The sequence below is a fragment of the Agrilus planipennis genome, unplaced genomic scaffold (genome assembly GCF_000699045.2).
Source record: "Agrilus planipennis isolate EAB-ADULT unplaced genomic scaffold, Apla_2.0 scaffold181, whole genome shotgun sequence".
NCBI classification, from domain to species: Eukaryota; Metazoa; Arthropoda; class Insecta; order Coleoptera; family Buprestidae; genus Agrilus; species Agrilus planipennis.
In genome coordinates this window covers 16,077-33,920 of record NW_020438858.1, presented here as the reverse complement: position 1 = coordinate 33,920, position 17,844 = coordinate 16,077, and the positions used below count along the sequence as shown (strand labels likewise).

At 30.7% G+C, this 17,844-nt stretch overlaps 4 protein-coding genes across 8 annotated transcripts in view; 2 read left to right on the top strand and 2 right to left on the bottom strand.

The window, feature by feature from the left end:
* The first annotated feature begins 872 nt into the window (after nucleotides 1-872).
* On the top strand, nucleotides 873-3,221 carry LOC108739263 (lipoyltransferase 1, mitochondrial-like). Its single transcript, XM_025974587.1, has 4 exons — nucleotides 873-1,967; nucleotides 2,084-2,164; nucleotides 2,235-2,418; nucleotides 2,471-3,221. Exons 1-4 carry the CDS (start codon nucleotides 1,500-1,502, stop codon nucleotides 2,839-2,841), a joined length of 1,104 nt encoding a protein of 367 aa, XP_025830372.1. The 5' UTR covers nucleotides 873-1,499; the 3' UTR covers nucleotides 2,842-3,221.
* A 224-nt stretch (nucleotides 3,222-3,445) lies between these two features.
* Nucleotides 3,446-5,127, bottom strand: LOC108739296 (cyclic AMP-responsive element-binding protein 3-like protein 4). Its single transcript, XM_025974809.1, has 5 exons — nucleotides 5,026-5,127; nucleotides 4,866-4,970; nucleotides 4,665-4,806; nucleotides 4,287-4,558; nucleotides 3,446-4,031 (listed from the first exon to the last, which is right to left on the bottom strand). The coding sequence occupies exons 2-5, from the start codon at nucleotides 4,873-4,875 to the stop codon at nucleotides 3,514-3,516; spliced, it is 942 nt and encodes a 313-aa protein (XP_025830594.1). The 5' UTR covers nucleotides 4,876-4,970; nucleotides 5,026-5,127; the 3' UTR covers nucleotides 3,446-3,513.
* Nucleotides 5,128-5,626: 499 nt separating this feature from the next.
* On the bottom strand, nucleotides 5,627-6,590 carry LOC112904687. 2 transcript variants are annotated; one of them, XM_025975436.1, is made up of 4 exons: nucleotides 6,428-6,590; nucleotides 6,253-6,379; nucleotides 5,953-6,134; nucleotides 5,627-5,894 (listed from the first exon to the last, which is right to left on the bottom strand). In XM_025975436.1, the coding sequence occupies exons 2-4, from the start codon at nucleotides 6,370-6,372 to the stop codon at nucleotides 5,642-5,644; spliced, it is 555 nt and encodes a 184-aa protein (XP_025831221.1). In that variant the 5' UTR covers nucleotides 6,373-6,379; nucleotides 6,428-6,590; the 3' UTR covers nucleotides 5,627-5,641. The 2 variants fall into 2 exon arrangements, with proteins under 2 accessions (XP_025831221.1, XP_025831195.1); XM_025975410.1 differs by having other exon boundaries at nucleotides 6,253-6,590.
* Nucleotides 6,591-7,771: 1,181 nt separating this feature from the next.
* Nucleotides 7,772-17,844, top strand: part of LOC108739285 (furin-like protease 1) — a 14,091-nt gene continuing 4,018 nt past the window's right edge. Inside the window, exons 1-10 of one of the 4 annotated variants that reach the window (XM_025973780.1) lie at nucleotides 7,772-7,963; nucleotides 9,485-9,798; nucleotides 12,565-12,759; nucleotides 12,821-12,949; nucleotides 13,018-13,356; nucleotides 13,440-13,975; nucleotides 14,031-14,204; nucleotides 14,269-14,387; nucleotides 15,301-15,443; nucleotides 17,353-17,818. In XM_025973780.1, the coding sequence (XP_025829565.1) occupies nucleotides 9,652-9,798; nucleotides 12,565-12,759; nucleotides 12,821-12,949; nucleotides 13,018-13,356; nucleotides 13,440-13,975; nucleotides 14,031-14,204; nucleotides 14,269-14,387; nucleotides 15,301-15,443; nucleotides 17,353-17,703 (2,133 nt within the window). In that variant the 5' untranslated portion in view covers nucleotides 7,772-7,963; nucleotides 9,485-9,651 and the 3' untranslated portion in view covers nucleotides 17,704-17,818. Of the gene's footprint in view, nucleotides 7,964-9,336; nucleotides 9,426-9,484; nucleotides 9,799-12,564; nucleotides 12,760-12,820; nucleotides 12,950-13,017; nucleotides 13,357-13,439; nucleotides 13,976-14,030; nucleotides 14,205-14,268; nucleotides 14,388-15,300; nucleotides 15,444-17,352; nucleotides 17,819-17,844 lie in introns of those variants that run through there. The other 3 variants (XM_025973716.1, XM_025973750.1, XM_025973808.1) reach the window with 3 other exon arrangements.

The following is a 17,844-nucleotide window of genomic DNA, read 5'->3' as shown; positions in this document are numbered from 1 at the left end:
TGTTCCAGAGAAAACTTCCTGCTCGAGCGCGAGTGAAGCAGGTAAGAGTACCGAATGCGTACGATAAAACTGCACTTAAGTTAGAGATAGGTGATATAATAACTGTGACAAAAATGAATATCAATGGACAGTGGGAAGGTGAATTGAATGGTAAAACGGGACATTTTCCATTTACTCACGTCGAATTAATTGATAACGATAACGAGAGTTAGTGTGCTAATATTGCAACAAATTATATTTTACTATGTATTTGTTGTCACTGTCATGAAGTTATACCTTAAATAATTCAATTATAAATAATTAATTGATTTTATTGTGTAATGTATGTGATGCTTTTGCATTATTTTATTTATACATACATATACTGTTTTTCAGCTACATATCAATGTAGACAACATACTGGATTTTATTTTATTCTTTCAATTTAATAAAATTATACGTAATAGTAGATTATTCTATTTCTTAGAGTTATTTGTTTCTCAAAACGAAAGAATAATGCTTGTTCAAGTAACTTTTTTTTTCATAAGAAAATAATTAGCACCGTACGTGGAAGCAACCCGTTTCACTCACGTTGTTCTTGTGTACTATGCATTGGTAAAAGAAAATAATATATTAACATTTAAACTTTTTTTAATCGAATTAAATAAATTGACCATTGATACAACCAAAATTTCAAATAATAAACTTTGTTTATTCAAACAGTAAAAGTATTTCCATATAAAGTTCTTTTTATGACCTTAGATTCGACTCTATCTTATTTGTTTAAAAAATTATCGAATTAAACAAAAGATCTGGGTGTCTTCTACTAGTTATTGAATGCCCGCATATCATGTTGTTTTTTTTTTTAAATTATATTTCATCGCACTTGTTACTTACGTAAATAAGTTCCACGATTAGTTATCAAATAAAGCATCTACTTATACTGCGATACTGGTGCGAAACTGAAGTCAATTGAGAATTGTGTGACATATTTTTTAAATAAATCGTTGATCCGTGTTGACCTTTGGTAAGATAAAAGTGCCCCCTAGAATCGGCAACGTTATAAAACGCTAATTTATTCTGTATACGTTTATAATCTCCTCGAAAGCGTAGCTTAGCCGAGCATAAAAATCGGTTTGTGAAGTGTATTAAACAAATTTTTCTTCTCCAAGCTGCTGGAAATAGAGTATTTGCTTTCAGAAAGTCTACCAGTGCCTTGTGATTAATAAGAAGTGTTTTTAATTAAATAGTGACTGAATATAGAGTAATGCTGAATAGCCCTAGAGATTGCCTTGGTATCCGGTGTCGTTTGAACAACCTGCATCAAACTTGGAAGTGGCTGCACCAAACCATTGCTCTTCACGACTACATCGTATCTCTTACTTCTTCATATACTAAACCTTATTTTAAATTAGAAAGGTATTGAATTGGTGTAAAGGAGGCACAACAGCTACAGGACTGTCTTAAATTGTGTTGTATATAGTTGATCCAAAAACTTGAGAACCATATACACAAGAAAAATGGTTTTAGGACAGGGTAAAATTTCTAGTTTTACGTTCGCTCTCTGCAAAGTGTCTTCTAAATATTACTCTACAACAAAGACTATTCAAAAATCAGTGTTTATATCGCAGTCGAAAGACGTCTTTGAAAATTTAGCACTTGAAGAATGGTTGTATAGTAATATGAACTTTAAGAATCATCACGTGCTAATGTTGTGGAGAAATGACCCTTGTATTATAATGGGTAGGCACGCAAACCCGTGGGTAGATATTGGTAACAATCAAAAAAGCAATATGCAGATAGCACGTAGACAGAGTGCTGGAAAGACAGTTTACCAAGATAATGGAAATCTTAATTTCACATTTTTTGCGCCTTCTAAACATCTTATGCAAACACACAATCTGGAAGTAATCAAAAGAGCTATATTTAGAAAATACAGTATCCATATAGATGTTGAAAACAATAAATTATTCCTTAGGAACATGAAAGTATCCTTTATTTTAAACTATTAAAAAAAATATTGAGAAGCTTACTGTGAGCAGAAACAAAAGTTAATAGTTTGATATTTTTTATGAAAGAAAATTTTTCCTTAATATAAAATAAGCTAGGTGAAGCTGCCTTAAAAATTGGCTACCCAAATTCTTACCACCATTGTAGTATCAGAGTGGAAAATAGTAAACAAGAGGTAATAATAATTCTTAATTAATAATATTTTAGTGTAATAAAAGTTTAGTTATAAAATAAAAATATTTCAGTTTGAAAAGAAAATGTGGAATTTGAATTGTGAAAACCATAAAGTCACTGTAAGTGGAATGTTAAGTGCAGTGGGATGGGAATTTTTGAGGACAGATATGGTAACTCTAATTGATGGGGGACAAGAAGAAGCAAATAAACAAAAAGGATTTCATATGGTCAATCCTAAAGAAGCATGGTTTCCAGGTACTAAGATGACCATTTTAAATTTGTTTTTTTTTTAATAATATCTTTGTAGGAATCAATTCAATCAAAGAAAAGCTGGAATCGTGGGAGTGGTGCTATGGATATCCTCATGATTTTACAGTAACTCGCTCTTTAAGAATTCCTTTAGAATTTTCAAAACCAGATTTCGATTCAAAGGAGAATATGAAGCTAAAAATTGTTATTAAAAAGGGTATTGTTAGTGATATATTTTTTTTTATTCCGCCTGGTCTAACAAATACCGGTTTTACTGGAGAAGCAAGTGTTATTTCAAATATCAAAGGCCAAAAATTTAACAAACATATTCTTCAATATTTAATGGCATCGTTAGGACAAAGTGAAGACAGTTCTGATAAAGAGAAGGCCATCAATCAACATATGCAAAGGGTCGTGACATCTCTTTAATTAATACATAATTTTATCATTGTTTATTTTGAGTTAATTTGTGTAACTGCTTTTCCATTTAATTAAATTTCCTAAGGACATGCATTAATTGCATGCTTTTATATTTTAGTCGCTTTTATCGCTATTGTCGCAGTGTACAAAATGTGCTTATTTTACTTGCAAAAATTATTAATGAAATTTTACATGTACTAAAACCATTTTATTCTTATTGTGTCCTAGAAAATATTGCTTTGCTTTTACTTTATATAGGAATTATGCAATTATTTTATCTTTTTTTATATCAATTTTCTGTAGATGTTGTGCCTTTACCACTGATATAAAATTTGTAATTTATGATAAGAGTATCTATATTTATATTAAAAGTTAATTTTGAAACATGACAGTATTCACTTTCTTTCGAGTAATTCGTAATATACAGATAAAAGTATTTTAGAGTAGATTAGTGGAATTTATATTCAAAGAGAAACACTTTTTCGATCCACGTGTATTTATTTTGAGCCGTACAATAATCTGAAACATACATATTTATTTCACATACATGTGTATGTATACATTTATATATTAAAACAATATTCAGTACAATAAAAATATTCATAACAATAACATTAATATAAATAAAACCAATTAAATGCCGATTTTTAAAAATGAATATATTATCTTTTCTAATTGTAATTAAATTTCCGATGCGTTTATTTTATGCTGAGCGCCGACAATCGTAGACATTCTCACGTTTTTCTCAGAACTAGAAACGTCGTGCTCACGTTTAGCTCTTTTGGCAGAATGTTCATATTCGTCAGCAACCGACTTTATATTTAGCGTTTTTATTGTTTCGGACGGAGACCAATCATCATCAATATCCGGTTCGTAGAAACCGTGCTTATTTTTCATTGCCTTGTCATCGTTTATTTCATTGTTAAAGTCATTCAGAGCAGTCTTTAAATTATGAACTGTGTCTTTAATTTCTTTTTCAAATTTTTTACATGTTTCAAAGAACAATGAATTTTTTACCTCACTTTCTGAACAGTTGCTCTCTCCAGTTTCTAAATTTTTATTCAACTGCTCAAGGATCTTGGAGAAATCCACTTTCTCAATTTGTTCCTCATACTTTGAATACCTATCATCCCCTTCCGAATCCTCTTTACCAAATAATAGGAATTCTTCCATATTAAGGGTGTCTTCTTCATTCGTTGCTGAAATCAAAATAAAAATTGTGCATAATATTTACTATTGCAATTAGAAAGTCTTGACTTAATTTGATTTAAATGAGAATAGTAAACCAAAATTGCATCATTAACTTCACAAACACCACTATAGAGGAATTATAGAGCAAATAATTAACATCAAAATCGCTTTTTAATTACACACCTAACTCAACAATTGCAAGAAATAAACATTTTATGAATTATTAAGCATCTTCCATACATTATAAATGTATGAACAAATACCTGAATGACTAAATAATAAAGCTCTTCTTGCTGCAATCTGCTGTTGGTCGCCTAATTCTTTATCCTGAGCAACTCTCATATTAGGCAAAGAAACCAAAAGTGCAGAAAACAAAACAATCATAAGACAAGTTGCTGGGGTAGCTTTAGTAGAGCTGTTGTCAAATATTAATGCTTGCAGTTTGCTAAGCTGAGCCATCAGTCTACTGTTTTGCTTCTGAAGTTGTTTCACTCTCTTTAACAAGAATTTATTTTCTTCTGATCCACGCTTTACTCTAACGAAAAAAATCAATCAATTAAATTAAAATAAAAATAATACAGCTTAAGCGTTTTAGCAGTAAGCACAGATGATCTAAAACCAGAATAATAACAGTGTCATACCTTTCCTCTAAACCGTCCACATACTCTTTCTTACGCTTTCTTGAATCTTGAGCTGAAATTTTGTTGCGGATTTTCCTTCGAATACGTTTTAATTCCTTTTCTTCGCTTTTTGTAAGAGGATAATGTGTAGGTAGCTTTATCCCTGATAGAAAAATACATTAGTAGAAGTGTCTTATTAATAAAGCAAATAGAAAAACCAACCTTCTTTCATAAGTAAACGTTTCTCTTCATCTGATAAAACTAAAGGAGGGTATTGGCATGTTCTTCCAGTATTAACTTTTCCTGCTTCCTGATTACAACCCAAACCTGAACAATTTTTTCAGCATTAACACATTTACAACAAGATGAAATATTCAAATACCTTCAGCTATTTTGGGTATTGGAATTAACCTTTTCTTTTCAGAAATCACATCATTTGTGTTGGAAATTTTTATACTTTTCTCTTGTAATTCTTGGGGATTAANTTAATGTACTTTTATACATATTCAATATTGTAACATGTTTGTGTATGTAATTATAAGTACACATGTTAAAGTTATTGTTGAATTTATTTTGTGATAGTTGTTTGTTAAATTATACCATGACAAGCGTCTATGTTTATGATTGCAAAAATTATAAAAACAAACTCCGATAAATGTATTTTTGTGTTTCACGATTTTGTCAAATGGCTTGAAAATCCCACAACGAAAGATTACATATATTATAGTACAAAACCATGCATATTGTAATAAACAAACTTTGTAATTGCGTAGAAATTGTGAATTATTTTTAGAATTAACTTGAACATGAATCAGCTGTTATTTTTGTAATATTGTCTAGATTGTTACAATCTGAATAAATATGATAACAGCACTTTACCTTTCAAAATGAAGCTAAACAAACAAAAATTCTGATAAAACACTTATAAATTGATATCACTATCATTAAAACACATAATTGCCGCTAAATAGTACTCATTATTTGTTCTAGTTAAATTGTTAGATATCACTAAATGTAATTTTAGAATAGTTAGGATTATATATTACAATGTACACAAGTAATTTTTTACCTATTGTATTGTAGGGGTTTGTAACAATAACTCTTTTGGTACCAGGGTTTTGTCCAATAATTTTAATTTGGCTATTTTTAATCACAGGAAAAGTTTCGGATTCATCTTCAAATGTGGGCTTACATTCTGACATTAAAATATTGTCATCATTTAAGAGAATGTTATTGAGATTGTTTTGAAAACTAAAACATATTTACATCAATATTTGAATTAATAATGCACAAAAGCACCAATAATTACATGTCTTGATCATAACAGGTGCTTGACTTTCCACTGTCTGAAGAAGTACTCTTTTCTGATTTCACCTCATCAGCATGAGAACTGTTATCACTTAGAAAACAAAAATCGCTTTCAAGATTGAAGAGACCATCTTGGGCATTTTCACGTTCCATTAAATTAACATTATCGAAGAACTCCGAGCTCTACAAGTAAATACACATTCCTAACTGTAAACTATTTCGACATGACCGTTAATGACCCAAACCAGTTATCCAGCAATACATTGATTATTTGCTAAACAATACTAAGTAATTCACTAACCATGAGATCTCCATTTTCGTAGTTAAATGATAAATTTATGTCATTCAAAGAAGAATTATCCATATCCTCTTCACTGTTCGAATTTGTATCGAATATATCGCCCATCAGAAAATGTGACATATTGACACTAAAAATTCTGAATTAACGACGAACAAAGAAAAATTGTTCTTTACACCTCAAAAGTAACAACACTAGGGAAGTTCACATTGTATTTTTAACACAAAATTCATATTATTATTTGTAAAAAAAATAATTCCGACTTAACGCTATCAGCCACCGTGGAACAGGTGACGTCAGGCCAACACCAACACCATTTCAGAAAGACAAGACCAGACAATCTATGCAAGGACCATAGAACACAGAACAACAAGAATAAAAGCCGGCAAAATATTACCATATGAATAGCGCTATCTATGACAGAGCCATAAAATTAAGTACTTTAATATATATTACACATTTTATACGATTTAGCATATAAAATTTGTCCATTACAAAATTAAAATTAAATTTATGAATTTATTTTAACGATATTAGCGTAAGAAACAACAATAATTAATGAATAAATTCAAAATAATTCTAAAGATTAAGAACTATTGCAACGCTATCTAAAATATAATGTTGAAACGAAAACTATCCTTCTTAATATTAGAAAAGATTTCTTTGTAGTTTTTTTGTTAAAACTACAACTGTGAAAGTGTGAAACTGTGATCANTTACGAACTTATTTCTTCTATTTTCCTTTTTCTTTTTTTTTTTTTTGAAGAAGTTGACAGTGACAAGTAAATATTTTTCAGTCTGTAATTTTCAGAATTTAAAAAGGTAAGTTCATGCAAAAAATAAAAAGAATACGTATGTATTTTGTCTTTCCGATAAACCCTGTATAATGTACATTAATGCAGTATTAATTCCTTTTTGATCCACCGCTCTTTAAAAAACAATGATGCCTTGGAACTGCCAGTCTTTCTCTTTTATTCTAAAAACTCTTCAGGCTTTAAAGTAAATTTTCAATTGAAGCAAGGGGTCTGTAATATTTTTTGCGTTATTTACTGGAAACTCACAGACAGAAATTTTTAATGCTTTTATTAAACCGACCATTTGGAAAAAGACCCCTCGGTACCTTAAGCTTTCTGGAAGGAGAATATTCAAGAAAAAATTTTGGCGTTAAAAAGTTAATCTAAATGACTATATAGAGTAGAAAAACCTGAAGAAATTTTATTTAATATAGAAAGGGACGGCCTTGAAGACTTTCTGCCTTTTATGGCATAAATTTGGAACTTGGGTACTTATTGCATTAACTTATTATCAGATACTGCGATAATAACATTGTTTTACTATTAATGAATAAATTCAAAATAATTCTAAAGATTAAGAACTATTGCAACGCTATCTAAAATATAATGTTGAAACGAAAACTATCCTTCTTAATATTAGAAAAGATTTCTTTGTAGTTTTTTTGTTAAAACTACAACTGTGAAAGTGTGAAACTGTGATCAACAAAAAAACAGTTGAAATAAGTTGAAAACAGTTGTGATCATAGATAAAGTTGTGATGGTTGTGATTTTGTTGTCGTGTGGTGGGTTGTACGCATTGTAACTATGCATTGTACGTCAAACGCCATGCAGGATTACGCATGTGATAGTGTAATATATGCAAGAATAATCCAGTAATGGACTGTGTATTGCATGAGAGTTTTTACAACACTTCCGAACCAGGTTTGTTTTTAATTAACACTCATCAATTTTTCATTGAGAAGCATTTAATATAGATACATGTGATGAACAGGGATGCTGCAGTCTTTATTTGACGTCTGTCGAATTTATGTATTATAATTATTATTAATGTGGAATTGTGAAATATTCTGTCTTCATTAAAAATTGCCATCGTGTTCCATATTTTATAATAAATAATCAATGTAGACTGAATGTTTCAAGCATCAAAAATTTCATCAATTTGCATAACCTCGTTAATTTGTGAAGTAATAATCGTTACTTTTTGAGATAGAAATTTATAGTATATGAAAAATTTACTTTTAATAAGTTTTTATTTTACAATATATAATTGTACAGTTAATGATGAATCAGAACATAGACAAAATCAGAATGTGAAATATACTCAATCGGACACTTTTTTATTGAATAAAGATTATGAAATAATCTTGTTACAGTATGCTATCATGATGTCATAATAAAAATTATAAATTAAAAAGGTATGTAACTTACAGGAAAAACCGGCAAACTAGAAACAGTTCAGTAAAAAGTCCCCAAGTCAATTTCGTGTTATTCTTTGAGCTACAATTAAGTTTAGGTATTTTATACCTGGATGTATTTACCTTTGAAGAATGATTATGTTATTCGACTACTATACTAGGTTTCTTGGGTTAGCCTCGACCTTGAAGTAGTAGGTACTCAGTATGTCGGCATTATTAAATTTTGAAGCATTATTTTTGTCGTTTAGCTTTTAAATTAAATACTTATTTTAAGGAAAAAATTGAACGTAAATAGATATACCAGTTAAACATACCTATCTGCCTGTTCGGAAGTAAATTCATTTTAACTGTACGTAAATAACCACCCTGTATAGCTCAAAATAAAAGTTTTAATGTACTTTTATACATATTCAATATTGTAACATGTTTGTGTATGTAATTATAAGTACACATGTTAAAGTTATTGTTGAATTTATTTTGTGATAGTTGTTTGTTAAATTATACCATGACAAGCGTCTATGTTTATGATTGCAAAAATTATAAAAACAAACTCCGATAAATGTATTTTTGTGTTTCACGATTTTGTCAAATGGCTTGAAAATCCCACAACGAAAGATTACATATATTATAGTACAAAACCATGCATATTGTAATAAACAAACTTTGTAATTGCGTAGAAATTGTGAATTATTTTTAGAATTAACTTGAACATGAATCAGTGTATTTTACCTTTTTAAATATTTGCGATCCCCGAAGCATACGTTTTTTTAATTTTCAGTAAATCTAATAACGTATCTTACTAAAGTTTAATAGCTGTTATTTATTGTACAATTTTATTTCCTTGCTAAACCAAGTAAAAAGGTAGTTCTGTTTTATTGCCGTTCACAGATTTCCTATCAGTAAAAAATGTGTTACAAACGATAAAGACGAGTGATTGAATTTTTTTACGATTAGGGTTACAAAAAACTGTAAATGAAGTTATTGTATAAATTTATACGTTGGTGCTTAATATAAATATATTTTTCAGAAATCACATGGAATGATGTTAAGGATCGACCATTGTTCGATAAAAAAAATAAAGTGTTGCCGTGTGATATTTTTTCGCAAATAGTTTTATTTACATTAATGCAAGTATGACAAATAGTTAATAATAAAAAAACACGACCGTAGTAGAAGGAATTGATTAATCGAACGATGATAAAGTTCTACTATTATGTTTCCTGTGTTGTGTTTCACGTGTCTTTTGGACATTACACACATCAGTGGGCTGTTCATGTACTCGGAGGAAAAGAAGTAGCCGACAAATTAGCACAAGATCATGGATTTAGAAATTTAGGAGAGGTAAGTGTCTATTTATTATTTTTCTACCGTATATGTATGCGAGATCTTTCATATTATACCTCACTTAACACCTCAGTTTTAAATTTGAACTCCCCGCCTCCCTAGTTTGGAACCCATATTAAATTAAAAAAAATTTTTCATTACGCCAAATTTTCAAGTTAATAGTTTACACCATTAGCTCTTGCCAGAAAGAAAAGACCAATACGTATATAGGTGTATGTAAGGGTCGTCCAAGAGGGGGTAGAGGAGTTCAAACCTCCCAATTGACAACTGGAGGGCTTAGCCCCTCTCAGTTTTCAACGTACATGATTGTCAAAGAAATATTGATGAGAAAACATGAATACATAAATGCTTGATCCCTAGGAATTTTCACGCGCTTCATAACCAAATGACGTAGCTCATGTTTGGGTGGCGCCTGTATCATACCGACAAGATCTCACTGTAAGGGTTCCTGGCTAGAGTTCTGAATGCGGGAACCGTCAGAATCTCTTGAAATTTCCCAGAAACATTCAATTACTCTCCAAAAGATAGTAGATATGTGAAGGGATTTTTGGCAACTCGAACTGGAAGGAGTGACAAAAAGTCCAATTTTGTCGTAATAGCTTAAAGTTCGCAATAGTAGCGTAATTTTTTAAAAAGTAGGTTTTATGTCCACATATCCTTTCTTGTTCTATTGATTGTATAAACAAAAATTCTTATCATTGGTTGTAGCTATAGAAAAAAATGTTGATGACTTGACCTTCTTTTGTGGTTCAATGCTGTAAACCAGGCAGCGACAACACTCACTTCGTGTTGCTTTGATTGTTTATAATAGGAAAAGGCAATACGAACGAAGTAAATATTGTCGTTGCTGTGTATTTGTTTTATTTACAACAATGCGAATCTGTTTAAGATACCACCCTATTCTTTACAGCTACAACCATAGTTAATAATTTTTTGTTCATACAATCTTAAGGACAGTAAAGGAGGTATGCTTGAGGGGCGTTAATAATTTAGAATTTTGAACTATAAAAAATTGGAAACACATTTTTTTCGCCCTTTCCTGCTCCAGTCGCCAAAATTCTTTTAGGTGTTTTAATATGTCAAGTCTAGTGAAAAGTGTAATAAGTAATACAATAATAAATTTGAAGCCAATCGAAGGGTTCCGGTTTTCAGAATTCCAGCTAGGTTCGTTTAGTATCTTTTAAGTAAAAACGGAACTTTAATAATTAAATAATAATAAAAAATTAATTGCGATATTGATGTTACCTAATTGAAATGTGAAAATTAATGTTTTTCCCAATTTTTATATTTATAACTATGTATGTACTTATTTTTTATTAGTTTCAAGTAAGTCGTGTTTATTTTATTAGCTATTTTTGATCATATTATATTTTATACTAGCTTTTATTCCGCGATTTCGTTTAAGTAAAAAAAAGTCTCATCGAAATCGGTTCTGCTGTTTTGATGATTACTTCGTACAAACAGATAGACGTGACAGACAAATAAAAACAATGTAGACATCTTCGTATACTTTACACTCCTGACAACCTTCTCTTCGTCTCTGTAAAGTCATATCGAAATCGATTGAGCTGTTTCGAAGATACAGAGAGACTGACAATTTTCTTTTCAATTTAGGATGTATTGTAAATTTTTAATAAAAAATTACTTGTAACAGAAGTTCAACATCGTCCACAATTAAACGTTTAGCGTGTATCGCTTATATTTCTGTTATTATTATTTTTCTTTTAATATTGTGCGCATTTTCAACCCAGAAAATAGAAGAAAATTAAGTTTGAAATTGTTTTCAAATTTTAACATCGTATTACTAATAATTAAAAGACATTTGGCGTCAGTTGTCTAATTTTAGTTCGAAATAACAAATTTATTTGCTGCTCGTGTGTAACTAACTGTCTTATAGTTATGTAAAATATTGATGTAGACTTTAAAGTAAACGTTGAAATGGTTCTAACGTAAGTATGCTAATAACTCTAAACTTCAGTTGTGTGTATCTTGTTTTAAGAAATGCTCCAGTGGAAATATACAGGATTCATACAAAAAAGATTACATTTATGTAAATAGTTTTTAAAAGTCAGCAAGCAGTATTAATTACATTCGGCATTTAAATGGATATATTTAACTAGCTCACGCATTGGACATTAGAATAAGTAAATCTCCAGCAATATCCTAAATTAACTATAAGCATGCTACATCAATTAGAAATTCAGTTTACTGATGGTACAGTTAAATAAATTAACGAATTCAGTCAGTGTAAAGCGTGAAACATCTTAACCTTTGACTAGCAAGGATAATTTTAAAACCGTGTAATGTTAGATATTGTCTTATCACTGTTCACTGTTTTGTTTTTAATAATCGCCTAAAATACTTAACTCTTCAAAGATAAGATTTAAGAAGAAGAAGTATGTACGTAAAATCTAGACTAAATAAGATGTTTTTTTTTTATTAATTTCTTTAACGAACACTGTTTTTAATGAGTAACATCTTGGGATAAGATTTAGAATAAATTTTTTTGCAATTTGTTTATTTTAAATGATAATATCGCCGTTTAAAAAATACCAATATTAGTCTCAAGGCAATAGTTAATAAATACATATTACGCATTCATATAATGCATTACTCTGCATGATCAAAGGTCGTATCCGGAAAGTAACTACATTTTTATATATTTTTTTATTGAAAATTCGTTCCACTTAACAAGCTTATTATGTTTATACTCCCGTAATAATACGTGCCTGAAATAAGATATAAAAAAATACTGTTTTTTAGATTTTTCCTGACTACTATCACTTTGAACATCCGAAGATGACTAAACGATCTCTCGGACCTGACATACAGAGAAAGACTTCGTTAAGTGTAGATACTCGAGTTCTTTGGGCCGAACAACAAGTAGCTAAAAAAAGAATTAAAAGAGATTATAAACTTCAGGACTCTGACCCACGTTGGCCGAACATGTGGTATTTGGTACGTTATTTACCCTGTATGATGCATTCCAGTAATCATGTATTTACCTTTTTTTCTATAGAATCGTGGCAATGGTCTAGATATGAATGTCATTCCAGCCTGGTTAGATGGTATTACTGGAAAAGGAGCAGTTGTAACTATTTTAGACGATGGTTTAGAAAAGGACCATCCAGACTTGAGTCAAAATTATGTAATAAATATATTAAATTTTGTTCATTAATTTGAGCTATTTGTAATTGATTTTATTACTTTCTGTAGGATCCTATGGCATCCTACGATGTAAATGATCAAGATTCTGATCCTAGTCCTCGATATGACATGATCGACTCCAATAGGCATGGAACAAGATGTGCTGGTGAAGTGGCTGCTGTAAGTAATAATTCAATTTGCGCTCTTGGAGTGGCACATGGTGCTCAAGTAGGAGGAGTCAGGATGCTAGATGGAGATGTTACCGATGCCGTAGAAGCTAGATCGCTTAGTTATAATCCACAACACATTGATATTTATAGTGCTTCTTGGGGACCTGATGATGACGGGAAAACAGTCGATGGACCTGGTGAATTTGCCACAAGAGCCTTCATGGAAGGAGTAACAAAGGTATAAGAGGATTGAAAGAAAAAAATACCAGCTAAAGATATTGGGTAGATAGAAAATTCAATGAAAAATGTTTTGTTTTGTAGGGTCGCAATGGCAAGGGGTCAATATTTGTTTGGGCATCTGGAAATGGCGGTAGAGACCACGACAATTGTAATTGTGACGGATATACGAACTCTATTTATACTCTTTCAATATCCAGTGCTACAGAACATGGTCATGTACCTTGGTACAGTGAAGCATGTAGTTCAACATTGGCTTCAACGTACAGTAGCGGCGCAGTTGAAGAGAGACAAGTAGTTACCACTGACCTGCATCATTCATGTACTAGTAGTCATACTGGAACCAGTGCTTCTGCCCCCTTAGCTGCCGGAATTTGTGCGCTAGCGTTGGAAGCAAACCCAAATCTTACTTGGCGTGACATGCAGCACATAGTTGTTCGAACTGCACGACCTCAAAATCTTATTGCATCTGATTGGAAAATTAATGGGGTTGGAAGAAACGTATCCCATAGTTTTGGTTATGGTCTAATGGATGCTTATGCCATGGTTCAACTAGCAAAACGATGGATTACTGTACCTGAACAACTTAAGTGTGAAAAAAGCGCGCCGCATGGTCAAAAGTAATATAGTTTAGTTATTAAAGGTAATGATACTTATGTAATTAATTTTATTTAGGATAATACCTGCTAAGAGTGTCGTTAAATTGCAACTTGAAGTGAAGGAATGTGAGGGTATTAAACTTTTAGAGCACGTTCAAGCTAAACTTACCATTATCTCTCAAAGACGAGGAGATCTCAGGATTCAATTGATTTCTCCTATGGGTACCAGGGTAATGTTATTAGCACACAGGTACTTTACTTTAAAGCCTTTTATGTGTAAACTATTAATATGGTGAATTATGGCGTTTTTACAGAGCTAATGATATGTCTAAAGCTGGTTTTAATCATTGGCCTTTTATGTCAGTTCATTCCTGGGGAGAATCACCTCTGGGAATTTGGCAGCTGGAAATACACAATGATGACCGATTGTTAGGTAAATGTTACCCTGATTTCCAATGACACGCAATAAAATTAACAAATTATTTCAGCATAACAAAAAATAAAAACGTTGTCATTACTAATAACTAACCTTTTAAAACTTACAGGCCGTGCTGTTCTTCAAAATTGGTCTCTTGTGCTCTACGGAACAAAAGAGTTTGTTTCAATTTCTGAACAGCCCAATTACAATAAGAATTTCAGAGTTAGGCCGAATTTAAAAAAGAAAACGAGTAAAAAACAAAAAAAAACGAAAATTGCCTCGACAAACGTAAAACTTCCGAAAACGACAAATAAAACTAAGCACAGGAATAATAATAATAATCATAACAATAGTAGCATAAATAATAATAGATTTTTTTCTGCCAAGGTTACTCCAGTTTCGAGTAAAAATAGAAAACTGTTTACAACCCCTACGGTCATTCCTACCATTCCACACTTGTTTTATAACGCCAATAAAAACAATTTTAGTTTAATGAATGTTAATATAAGACCGTATTGGAAATTTGTTAAAAATATTAGTGTAACATACCCTCTGATGATTCCCGTGTCTCGAGGAACCATATCAAGAGAATCGCTCAAAAAAACTCAGAAACCGAAAGAAAAAAGTCGCGATTTAAACTCTAACCAGAACAGTAAAACATTAAAAAATAAAATAATCGAATCAACTACTACCACTGAAATTCTTACTACTATTAGGGGAAAAACTAACGGTAAAAATGTGTTTCTTGCATGGTTGTTGTGTTGCATGTTCTAGATAACTAGAATTAATAATAGCCCTATTAATCCCAAGATTCTTGTATTTATTTTTTGATAGTATTTTATGTAATTTTAGAATATAAAATATTTTATTTTTTTTTTTTACATATTCTGATATAGATAATAATTAAATATAGCATTATCTTTTATAGATGCAGAAGTGCGTGCATGGGATTTGATATTATATGGGACAGCAACTGCTATAGCTATTGATAACAAAAATACAAATGCAAAACCCTCTACTACCGAAACATTTGAGCACAATTCAATAGATGAATTCAATGAAAGAATTGAGGTATGTCAATTTCATCGAACCTTTTTAATGTATTGCTTATATATTAACACAGCCGTCTCTAATACAAGCCATGCTGAGAAATTTGGCAACAGCGCATTGCTTCGATGTGAGAGTCCTATTCTGCGAGTCTTAGTTGTTATAAATTCACGTAGTTACACATGATTTTTAGACACCCATTACGATAAAAATTAATTGAATTATTAAATAACTAACATTTGTTCATCACTGATAGTATGTGACGTTATTTAAAATACACTTCAACATGTAGGTATTAAGAATAAAATAGAAAAGACAAAAGATTAGGTGTAAACATTGTTAGGTACCTACATGAATTTCATCTCGATAATTGTAATTTTATTAAAGCAAATTTCCACACCACAATTGAAGTATTGCCAAGGCGCGTTAGCTTTTTTTGGGGTTCACCAATAGCCCTGCCATCCCATTAGAAAAAACTAATTACAATTTCTAATTTACGGATTTTTGCTGTCTTACAGTTAGCTGAATTTGAATTGGAGTGGCGGGACTCTTGCTTTCTATAATTTATAATTTTAACGTAATCATTAAGCAAAACATTAGCAAAAGAAGATAAAATTTGGAAGAATATATCTTTATAGTGTTTTCCAAAACTAAATATTTTTGAAAATAGTTAATTTTCCTAAAATTGATTTTTGGAGTTCAGCCCGTAAATATTGTGTCTGCAGATATTCGTTATTACTTATTTCTTCAAGAATGGCATAAAAGTGAAAAAAAACTATACTAATATTATCAGTAGGAACAGAAAGTCCTCCCCTTTGTAAATAATCAAAATAAATATCTCCAACGCAAGAGCCTTTATTGTTTATTATGAGCGAAACACAATTGTTGCAAGTTATCTTTTTACGAGCAGAATGAACTGCATATCCTGAAATGGAAATTTTTAAGGAGTCATCTAAATCACAATTCATTAAAAAATCGGAATTTAAAATTTCAATAAACTGACTTATGTTTAAGGGAGACTCTTCAACAATTTAAATTCCTGTTTCATTTTTCTCTGGTAATTTAGGATATGTTAAAAGCACACTCAAAACATTACCGGCAGTGGATACTTTTTTTTACTGTTTTTATAATGTCACTTTCGTTAAAGTGATGTATGTAAACTCCAGAATATTTTCATGGAGTCCAATCTTTGCGAGGTATAGTACTTATGCATTTTTTTCGCATTTCATCATTTTTTTGGGAATAAAAATATAGACATACTTGTACTTACATTTTAAAGATGATTTATAATTTGAATTGCAACTGGGAACACAACGACGAGAGGCATTTTGTTAAGAAATAAACAAGAAAATTTACAACTAAAACACACAATCTGACCTAAAACATTTTCACTTCTTTCACATAATAGTTCTGTAATTAAAAACTGCATCCCAAGGTATTAATCACTATAACACACTGTAATCATCCTTATTGCACATTTACTGCACGATATTTCCGCTACAATTAAAATATTATAGAACAACGAAAAAAACACAACAACCAGTGTATTAGTTGTAACTCTCATTAACTGGGAAATCCTGGGACTCCCACAGTGTTGCCAAGTAAACCTTCAGCATGGCTTGTAAGTAGAGACGGCTGTGATATTAATATACATACGTTAATCTTTTGATACTTTATTCGGTATTTATTACAAAAGGAAGAGAAGTGAAACTCATATCGTTCGAAAGGTAGTGTATCTTAAATGTGCATAAAATAAAAATCATTTGCGTGTGTTGCTGTTAATTTAAAAAACGCGGGTTACGTACTAGAAGGCGAGCATTATAAGTATATTATATACGCTTGGTTTCAGTGATAGAAAGCTCGCCTGTCACGTGTGCGTCCTGAGCTCGATTCCCGTTCGATATATTTTTTTAAAGACTTAATTTATTTACAGATGAAAAAAAATACCACAAATGTTGAACACAGCGTTAGCATGGTAGCATCATCATCATCAGATTGTGTAAAATCAAATGGACGTTTTTGTTTAGGTTTGTGTCTATTTTTTATGTTGCTAGCTTCAGATTTCTTTAACATTACGTCATTCTATTATTTTTCCTGGTTTAATTGGCCACAAATAAGTAACAGGTGCTTTTTCTCTGAAACAAGAAATTATCAGATATTCAAAACTGGCTCTGTCAGGATAACAACGGAATATATGCTTTTATCTAACAAATTTTTACATAAATTAACTGCTACTTGTGTCTGCGATATTTTTGAAAAAATTACGGGAATAAGATCTAAGTAATTAATTTAAAATACTGCAAGCTGCTAATTAATTCTCGTTGTTAGAATTAAAATATTTTATTTAATTAATACTCAAGAAACCAATGCAACTATAATTACCTGCAACATTATATATTTTTAAAGTCTTCCTTTTAAAGTTGTT

Bases quoted from the DNA above. Each gene is read 5' to 3' on its own strand.
- LOC112904687 (XM_025975410.1), bottom strand. From the start codon at position 6,372: ATGTCACATTTTCTGATGGGCGATATATTCGATACAAATTCGAACAGT. The intron at 6,135-6,252 runs GTTAGTGAATTA...ATTTACTTGTAG, and splicing joins ACGAAAATGGAGATCTCATG to AGCTCGGAGTTCTTCGATAA. The intron at 5,895-5,952 runs GTAATTATTGGT...AATATGTTTTAG, and splicing joins ACCTGTTATGATCAAGACAT to TTTTCAAAACAATCTCAATA.
- LOC108739296 (XM_025974809.1), bottom strand. The intron at 4,559-4,664 runs GTATGACACTGT...TTTTTTCGTTAG, and splicing joins GTGGACGGTTTAGAGGAAAG to AGTAAAGCGTGGATCAGAAG. The intron at 4,032-4,286 runs GTATTTGTTCAT...TTTTGATTTCAG, and splicing joins TTTATTATTTAGTCATTCAG to CAACGAATGAAGAAGACACC.
- LOC108739263 (XM_025974587.1), top strand. From the start codon at position 1,500: ATGGTTTTAGGACAGGGTAAAATTTCTAGTTTTACGTTCGCTCTCTGC. The intron at 1,968-2,083 runs GTATCCTTTATT...ATATAAAATAAG, and splicing joins TATTCCTTAGGAACATGAAA to CTAGGTGAAGCTGCCTTAAA. The intron at 2,419-2,470 runs GTACTAAGATGA...ATATCTTTGTAG, and splicing joins TAAAGAAGCATGGTTTCCAG to GAATCAATTCAATCAAAGAA.